Here is a 9371-nt window from a genome sequence, read left to right on the forward strand (position 1 = left end):
TTTTTACACGCCAACTCTAAACAACATTCAGCAAACGCTTGCAAAATATCGTTAAAATCTGATCATAACGTCGAAGATGAGAGGCGCACATCATAAGCGAATACATGGCATAACCGCTTTAAAAATGATTTTTGCGCTGTCGAATTATGTAGCTTATAAAAGCTCCAGATGACAAACGGTTTAAGGTAAACGCAAACGGTTTTTACAGGTCAACTCTAAAATACATCCAGTAAAGCCATACAAAATATCGTTTAAATCTAATCATAACCTCGAAAATGAGAGACGTGTGTAACGGTTGTTGCAACATTATTGTGCAATGTTTATGAAAACTATTGCATGCTATTTCGCAATAGTGTTTCACAGTACGTTTACCCTCAATTCTGATAAGACTAATGTTTACAGTTCCGTTTCTATGGTAGTCATAAGCTATTTCCAGCCATTTTTCGGGTTCCAGAAAGATCTAACAGTAAACATAGTGTTTATTCCCTTATGACACATATTTCCGTCGGTATTGGCAATGTTTCCGCAGTTGTGATTCGTATTAGAACGCGACGTTTCCACCCTGTGAATAAGCATATGGTGTTCACCAAAAGGCGCTATGGCACTATAAATTACATGGCTACCTTAAAATAAATAATATAAGTAATATGAGAAAAAGAATTCGTACACCGGCCAATGTTTCACATTGTTATATAAGCGTAGACTTTGATGTTTTCGCCCTTCTATTTGTGGGTTCTATTTGTGGATTCTATTTGTTCCTGCTATTTCCACCGGGAAAGAGGCTATTTTGGGGCTTCTATTGTTATCCCATGTGGATGTGTAGCTGATTTGAACGTTCGCCGTTAACGTTATTCAAGAATACAAAGAAAGAAGAGAGATATGTGTGGCTGTTAATCAGTCAGCTGTTATTGAGATGCAAAGATCAGACTCACCAAACAATTTGCAATGAACATCATAGTTCACACCGTAGCGGTCCTTCACAGGCCGCCATCGAGGCAGCAGGTGCTGCTACAAAGTGGTGCCCACGAGTTGCTACAGACCTTCCGAACTCACTTCCAGCGCAGGCAGATGTCACTTCAAATTGGTACTTTACGAGCAAGGTTCGGACAGCACGTTCAAAGCGATGCCCCAAACGGTTCGAACAAGACGTCATTTGGACAAGGGTTACTCACAGATTGCCCTGACGGTCGACCGAACTTGCTAGAGACTTTTCGAGCACAACCAGACATTTTAGTTATGTGCAACGCCACTGACATCCCAATGGAATCAGAAACAAAAGAGGAGGAACAACTCGACTACCAGGATCACGGAAATGGCATTCACGCGATCGCGCCGACTGACATCTTTTCCTCTGTTAAGTAAGTGCGTGTGAAATCTGCACTTGACAATTTTCTGTGTTGTAAAATATATATTTTATTCGCTTAATAACACTTTTCAAGATAAATTAGTTATGCTTATTCATCGATGTATGTTGCATGTTAAGCTGTGTGCGTGTATATAACTTATAATTCAGTAAAAATTAATATTTTTTTTGCTAGTGTCAAAATGTAAACGTGTGTTTCGGTGTGTATCACCGTCAATTTATGTTTCACGTTTCATGTCAACGGTTTCGTCAAGCCGGAAACGTTTTTGTTTCACTACTAACGCTGCATGATATGTATTGACTCCCTGGCTTGAGCTGTTTAATAAGATCACACATTTTCCACACTCAAATATATAACATGTAAACGACCAACAAGTAAGCTCAGTTACGCTGAAGACAATTGCCCAAACCCAAGAAAACAAGCATCCTAACCGAAACACGACGTCGTTCTACGCCATATTTTGTCTGCATGGTGCATACCATTTCGAGCAACAAGCTCCAACTATTTTCAAGTCTACAAAAAGATATTTCGAGCAACAAGCTCCAACTATTTACAAGTCTACAAAAAGATATTTCGAGCAACAAGCTCCAACTATTTACAAGTCTACAAAATTATGAGCTACGAGCTCCAACTATTTACAAGTCTACAAAAAGATATTTCGAGCAACAAGCTCCAACTATTTTCAAGTCTACAAAAGACATTTAGAGCAACAAGCTCCAACTATTTACAAGTCTACAAAATTATGAGCTACGAGCTCCAACTATTTACAAGTCTACAAAAAGATATTTCGAGCAACAAGCTCCAACTATTTACAAGTCTACAAAAAGATATTTCGAGCAACAAGCTCCAACTATTTTCAAGTCTACAAAAGACATTTCGAGCAACAAGCTCCAACTATTTTCAAGTCTACAAAAGACATTTCGAGCAACAAGCTCCAACTATTTTCAAGTCTACAAAAAGATATTTCGAGCAACAAGCTCCAACTATTTTCAAGTCTACAAAAAGATATTTCGAGCAACAAGCTCCAACTATTTACAAGTCTACAAAATTATGAGCTACGAGCTCCAACTATTTACAAGTCTACAAAAAGATATTTCGAGCAACAAGCTCCAACTATTTACAAGTCTACAAAAAGATATTTCGAGCAACAAGCTCCAACTATTTTCAAGTCTACAAAAGACATTTAGAGCAACAAGCTCCAACTATTTACAAGTCTACAAAATTATGAGCTACGAGCTCCAACGTTTCACAAGTCTACAAAAAGATATTTTTGAATCCTACATTTACGACTCAACCTAAACATGAAGAAGACAGCTGTCAGACATCTTATACTTTCAATGCCAGTCTACCCAAATAACGGCATTACTGGCTGGGGCCAGCGCGCATATTTCCCCAAGCCAGATATTATCCTACCTGAAGGGAAAGCCCATAGCAGCGATAACGCACGGCGACATACTCTTAGAGACCGCTTGTACCACATCAAAAATGCGTTTGTTGCGAAGTCTGCGAATAAAGAATAGCAATTACTTTGCTACAAGGCCTCTTTTCGAAAAAGTTCATACTGGCCATGTGAACACCGACGAAAAGACCTACCAACTTTATGACCAGAGTAATGTTTTCCCAGACCTAGTTTACAAGGAAACATTTCGGGCCAACCGAATGTTCACTTTCAAAGTTCATAATACTTATTACTTATTCGTCAATTATACTCTTGCAAGAGTCGAAACCAATATCCAACTACTTTCTCCTATTATCAAGATGATAAATGAATCTTTTCAATCTTATGATTTCGTTGAAGCGGCCCAGCTTCTCAAATATATACCTAGCGAAAATCGCGCATTATCGGACGTTCTAGCCGTCCTCTCAAGCACTCAACTAAACAACGAACGAATGAATGTTTTCTTCGACTCACAAACTAACCTTTCCACAGAAGGGGGAATTGATGACAAGGTTCTACCGCAAAATCTTCTCAAGTCAGCTTTCATCACCCTTTTATCTTCTGTGACCAGTCCTGCTGCAAATGCATTCCTCTCCTTCCTCGTTATCCAAGCTTTGTTCTGGGGAATAGCCTTGTCCCTGTTAACATTAAAGCATCTTTTTCAACGTATTCAACCAATAGCAAGACCAAAAATCAACCAGGCAGTTGCAGAATTACAACGCCGCTGGAATTTACGTCATCAACAACAAAACAATGATGACGACACAAATGGACAGTCTCAGGAAGCGATTAACACAGAACCAGAAGCCTGAAATACTGTTCCCAGACTAGTTGCTGAGCGAACAGCATATGTTACACTATACTATATTAAACATTTCACACATTCAGATAAGCCTGAACGTAATTTAACTCTAGCCGTTTGACTGATCATACCACAACACATTAACTTTAACGTTTCACGTTTGTCATTCTGCTAGAATAGTCAACCAAATTTTGCTTAGGGAAACCAATATATATATCTAATCCGTGAATATTACTAACCTTGTTTCTGCATGACAATTTCTTTTTGCATATATAAGTATTTCTTTGTTTTCGCCTTTCTCATTCAAGTGCAGAAACCCCTATTGTGTCTCCACTACAAAAATATATAATCAATGCTTGTATATAAGGCTAAAAACTCAAAATTCGAAACCTGTGGAGATTTCAATAACACACATCACTTGTTGTATGAATTTGCATTGTATTTTTCCGCCCATTCCTTTTCAACAATAGTGTAAAAGCAATATATTTATACAAGAATCGCATATACTTATAAAAAAAATAAAAAAAAAATAAAAAAAAAATATATATACATATATATCATAGCTATCAAACCGCATTATAATCGATAAAACATTCTTGTGTGCAATTTTATCAAATTATGTTTCGCCAGTCTATACTTATACATTATATTCTCTGTTTCCACCCTTGTTTTGACGACGTTTATTATTTCCCTTACGATATTTATTCTAAGAGCCGAAGAGTCATACCCTTATTGACAAGATATATAATTGTTATGTTCATTTTTCGTCTTTAATTGTGCATATTTTTCCCAACGTATAAATCCCCACGTAACAGCACCTACCGCCATCTATTGACCAATATCTCTTGTCGCGTGTCGCTAACGAACAATTAACATTGAAAAAAATGTGTTTTTCATTCAAACACATTGTGCAAGCATTTTAGGGGGGAGCTTTTGTAACGGTTGTTGCAACATTATTGTGCAATGTTTATGAAAACTATTGCATGCTATTTCGCAATAGTGTTTCACAGTACGTTTACCCTCAATTCTGATAAGACTAATGTTTACAGTTCCGTTTCTATGGTAGTCATAAGCTATTTCCAGCCATTTTTTGGGTTCCAGAAAGATCTAACAGTAAACATAGTGTTTATTCCCTTATGACACATATTTCCGTCGGTATTGGCAATGTTTCCGCAGTTGTGATTCGTATTAGAACGCGACGTTTCCACCCTGTGAATAAGCATATGGTGTTCACCAAAAGGCGCTATGGCACTATAAATTACATGGCTACCTTAAAATAAATAATATAAGTAATATGAGAAAAAGAATTCGTACACCGGCCAATGTTTCACATTGTTATATAAGCGTAGACTTTGATGTTTTCGCCCTTCTATTTGTGGGTTCTATTTGTGGATGCTAAATGTGGTTTTTATTTCACTGCTGTGTTTAGCTGGCCAAGAGCTAATCAACGATATTCGTTTAAGGCAAATAATCAAGAATACAGAGTGTTAATCAACTCTGTGTGTGCCTAATATTTGAGACAGTGATGAATCGTGCGAATTTGAGAGGCTCATTCCGACATAGAAACATCAGGTTCGCAAGACTCTTTAACTATTCCAGACAGTACAGACAATCCAGAAATCGTGAAGAAGAAGAAGAGCAAATAAATCGTGTCCGCGATCACACATTGCGACTTTCTACTGAAGCTAAGCGTGAGATAAATCGTTTGACTGTGGTTCAGAACGCAGTTCCAACCTTTGTCTGGAATTCTAACCATAGAGAGTTTGATTTGAAGTTCAAGCCTTGTGCTTTGGAGGAAGAGATCTCTTTAGTCGAATTCACAAGTGACCGAGATCAATATCTGGCTGAAGGAATACGACGACGTTTGCAGGAGATAAGGTGTGAAATCTTCCAAGGTTTAATTGCAAGCACAGATCTTGAACAGGCTAGTTTCGGCAACAATCCAGACGAAATAAGTAAAGCTGTGAGACTCTATCAACGGGTTAATCGTGAGCAACTTGAGTGGATCACGCTAACGCACGCCGCACCTGCAAGGCCATTGTGGTTGCGTCCTAACGGAGAAGAATCTTGTGTTATCAATCTATCCATTCCCTTGAGACACCATACCTGCCGCCCAACAGGCTCTAAGGAGGCTGGTGTTACACGTGCATCATAAGCGAACGCAGGGCATGACCGCTTAAAAATGATTTTTGCGCTGTCGAATTATGTAGCCTATAAAAGCTCCAGATTTTAAACGGTTAAAGATAAACACAAACGGTTTTCACAGGCCAACTCTAAAATACATCCAGTAAAGGCATACAAAATATCGTTTAAATCCGATCATAACCTCGTAAATGAGAGGCGTGCATCATAAGCGAATGCAGGGCGTGACCGCTTTAAATAAGATTTTTGCGCAGTCAACTAATGGTATACAAGCTCCAGATTTTAAACGGTTAAAGATAAACACAAACGGTTTTCACAGGTCAACTCTAAAATACATCCAGTAAAGGCATACAAAATATCGTTTAAATCTGATCATAACCTCGTAAATGAGAGGCGTGCATCATAAGCGAATGCAGGGCATGACCGCTTCAAAAATGATTTTTTGGCAGTCGACCAATGTAGCCTATAAAAGCTCCAGATTTTAAACGGTTTAAGATAAACACAAACGGTTTTCACAGGTCAACTCCAAAATACAGCTAGTAAACGCATACAAAACATCGTTTAAATGTGACAATAACTTTAAACGATTTAAAATCTGGAGCCTGTACATGCTATATGGGTAGACCGCGCAAAAATCATTTTACAGCGGTCATGCCTTGCGTTCGCTTATGATGCACGCCTCTCATTTACGAGGTTATGATCAGATTTAAACGACATTTTGTATGCCTTTACTGGATGTATTTTAGAGTTGACCTGTAAAAACCGTTTGCGTTTACCTTAAACCGTTTGTCATCTGGAGCTTTTATAGGCTACATAATTCGACAGCGCAAAAATCATTTTTAAAGCGGTTATGCCATGTATTCGCTTATGATGTACGCCTCTCATTTTCGACGTTATGATCAGATTTTAACGATATTTTGCAAGCGTTTACTGAATGTTGTTTAGAGTTGGCGTGTAAAAACCGTTTCCATATACCTCAAGCCGTTAGTGGTCTCAAACACGTTAAAGCCTGTACTAATGAAAATGATGAAACACCAAATGCACAGTGAGGACAACACTTTATTGATGGAAAAAGCACCTTATGAACCCAATTTCCACACTTCAACATTTTCAAGTTGAGCCCCATAGTTATATGAAAGCAGAAATAAATGGGAAGAGAATAAATAATTACATTCACAGCAATTGGTTGATTGGTCAGTTAAAACCTGCATTTACAAGTAGTACGTACTAAACAAGGATCTTCAAGTAAACAGACTAAAATAAAACAAAAAGGTGAAACAATATTGTACAGCTGGAAATGTAATGATTTGATGAATTATTAAGAAAATTAAACCGGATATCATGTGAAAATGAGGTTGAACCACACAATTGTTACAACATGCTATCATGCAGACTACTGGTCAAAACTAGAGGTTCTCAATTTATGTCTGATGAATCACTTTTACTGATTGATTCTACATCAGAGTGCAAAACATTCTCAGAATTTACATGAGACCATAATCACCATGGAGGTAAAATAATATCAACGCCTACAAATGTTTGAATACAAATTCTTAATTTGGGTATAAGAACTAATAAATAAACTTGCAGGCAGGGAGAACAGTGGAAAAGAAATAACACATATTCCGATTTGATTCATGTAAAACTAAAGTATGTTGTGCATATCTCGACATACAATTTTCTCCTGTGAGGCAAGTAACAGGTTGTATACATCAATAATTTTGCTGACACTTTAAGAGAGAGCTGTTTTTGTTGACAAAATTCTTCCGCAATGAAAGAGTTTCTTCAATTTTTTTGATATGGAATGTTCCTGTTGATTTTTTCAAGCTTTAAGCATTTTTCCAGATGGTGAACTGCAATAAAAAAATAAAGATAAATTGTATGCTCATTTGACTTGACAATTATGGGTTAAACAAAAGAGGCTTGAGTTTAGTCACCAATAAGCAGTCTAAGTGTTATAAAACAGAGTTAACATTCAATATTGGGGGTTTTAACTGTGCTAAAAATTCAAAATAACATCAGCCAGAAATACAGAAAGAGTTGAGTTTAGAAAGGCAGTAACAAGGCAGCCACTTACTGTGAATCATTTCAATTCAAATCCAATCTACAAGCCCTCATATGACAGTGTGCTGGTCCTCACTTTGCTTCATATAAAGGTAAGAACTGGAAACTCTTCTCACTGAAAGGTCCCTTTGCATTGCTTCATTGCCAGAACCTTGATGCCAATCAGGTACTTCAATATTGATTCTTGGCTCATTTTAGTGTTTAACATATTCATTTCACAGCTTAGAATGCATTTGTTTTTGTCTTGCTGTTTTACAATTAACTGCCATTTTGATATAAAACCCAATTTACCTGCGATTATTATCACAGCAAAAATAATATTTGCCAATAAAAAACAAATTTAATGCTCCACTGCCATTACCGATAAAACCGTCCGCAATCGGGCTGTGTTATAACACAGGTTCTAAAGATTCTAATCCCGCCCGATAAGAAACGCATTATTCTGCGTAACACAGCCGATCTTAATCGGGCACTTCCAGACGGATCGGGTGGCAAGTTTAGTTTTATTACAAATATCGGATGAGGGATCTAGTAAAACCACGGAATTGGTTGTTTGAAAGAGATCAGTGATCGGAATCAGTTTTGAAAATTAAATCAGAAAGTCGAACCGCTTATTGTTTAAGGGGTTTGGGTTCGGTTCAGGTTTTTAAAACAAACTATTTTCGCTTCGAGTTTCGTTCCGGTTTGAATTCCATTCTGTTTGATTGAAATTGATAATCCTCGTTATCTACACGCAATATCAAACTTTTGGCTGTGCACTGCGCGCCACATTATAATTCGTCAAGTTGCAGTGAACTTCAAAGCTGCAATATTTTTCAAGGAAAAGAAATAAAGGTTAAAAGCCACTGCACATAGTGATGTGGTTTGCTGCGTATCCGCACGGCAATCTTTGCTTTTGAAGAAACGTTTTTTTGTCATGTATAATTTTAAAAAATGGAAACAAACTACTTTGTTTGAAACAAAACAGTGACGGGGTTTGGATGCACATAGGACTGCGTTTATGAAGCAAATCAGATTTGGCACAAGCGCGCAACAAGCTTCAAATTAAATAATGTGCTACTGTCACAATCACACAACTTAACAACGCATGCAAACAATATTTTTTTCCAACTTTTTTAGTGGTTAAAATGTGTAAGGTTTAATATAATTTTTTAGTTACGGTTATTGCTTTTTCGCTTTCAGAACTTTTTAGAAGATTATTTCTAGGCGACCGAACCTCCTTACCAAGAGCAAGATGCTTTCTGATTTTATTTGCACCAAATATTATTTCCCATTGTAGAAAAGCATTTAAAAACTGGCCAGTGTAAGAACACAAATTTGGGGATCTGTAATTCCCGCAAATTTGTGAAGGTCTTCAAGAACACAAATACAAGTGGACGATGATATTTTAAAAACGTGTATGATTTGTTGTTTCATTGGATTTCGCGCAATCTTTGCATATCATCTTTTTAGTTTGCCAACCGGTTAGTGAAATAATCGTGTCACAATCAGTAACATGTTGCAGGTTTAACTTAAAACCATTCCAGCAAGAATCCGAAAAAGTTGCCCTGATTCCACAACA

General features: G+C 37.3%; 1 protein-coding gene, 1 long non-coding RNA gene and 1 pseudogene across 2 annotated transcripts; 2 read left to right on the top strand and 1 right to left on the bottom strand.

Annotated features, from left to right (window-relative positions):
- The first annotated feature begins 288 nt into the window (after positions 1 to 288).
- On the top strand, positions 289 to 5099 carry LOC145215497 (uncharacterized; annotated as a pseudogene).
- Positions 5100 to 5118: 19 nt separating this feature from the next.
- LOC145215499 (uncharacterized) lies at positions 5119 to 6204 on the top strand. The gene has a single exon (XM_080084203.1). The coding sequence runs from the start codon at positions 5130 to 5132 to the stop codon at positions 5757 to 5759; it is 630 nt and encodes a 209-aa protein (XP_079940329.1). The 5' UTR covers positions 5119 to 5129; the 3' UTR covers positions 5760 to 6204.
- A 581-nt stretch (positions 6205 to 6785) lies between these two features.
- Positions 6786 to 8605, bottom strand: LOC145215500 (uncharacterized). The gene is made up of 2 exons (XR_013857312.1): positions 7824 to 8605; positions 6786 to 7599 (listed from the first exon to the last, which is right to left on the bottom strand). It is a non-coding gene; the product is annotated as an uncharacterized LOC145215500 (long non-coding RNA).
- Between the last annotated feature and the right edge of the window lie 766 nt (positions 8606 to 9371).

Source organism: Phallusia mammillata, chromosome 2 (assembly GCF_965637545.1).
Source record: "Phallusia mammillata chromosome 2, kaPhaMamm4.hap1.1, whole genome shotgun sequence".
NCBI classification, from domain to species: domain Eukaryota; kingdom Metazoa; phylum Chordata; class Ascidiacea; order Phlebobranchia; family Ascidiidae; genus Phallusia; species Phallusia mammillata.

Bases quoted from the DNA above. Each gene is read 5' to 3' on its own strand.
- LOC145215499 (XM_080084203.1), top strand. From the start codon at position 5,130: ATGAATCGTGCGAATTTGAGAGGCTCATTCCGACATAGAAACATCAGG.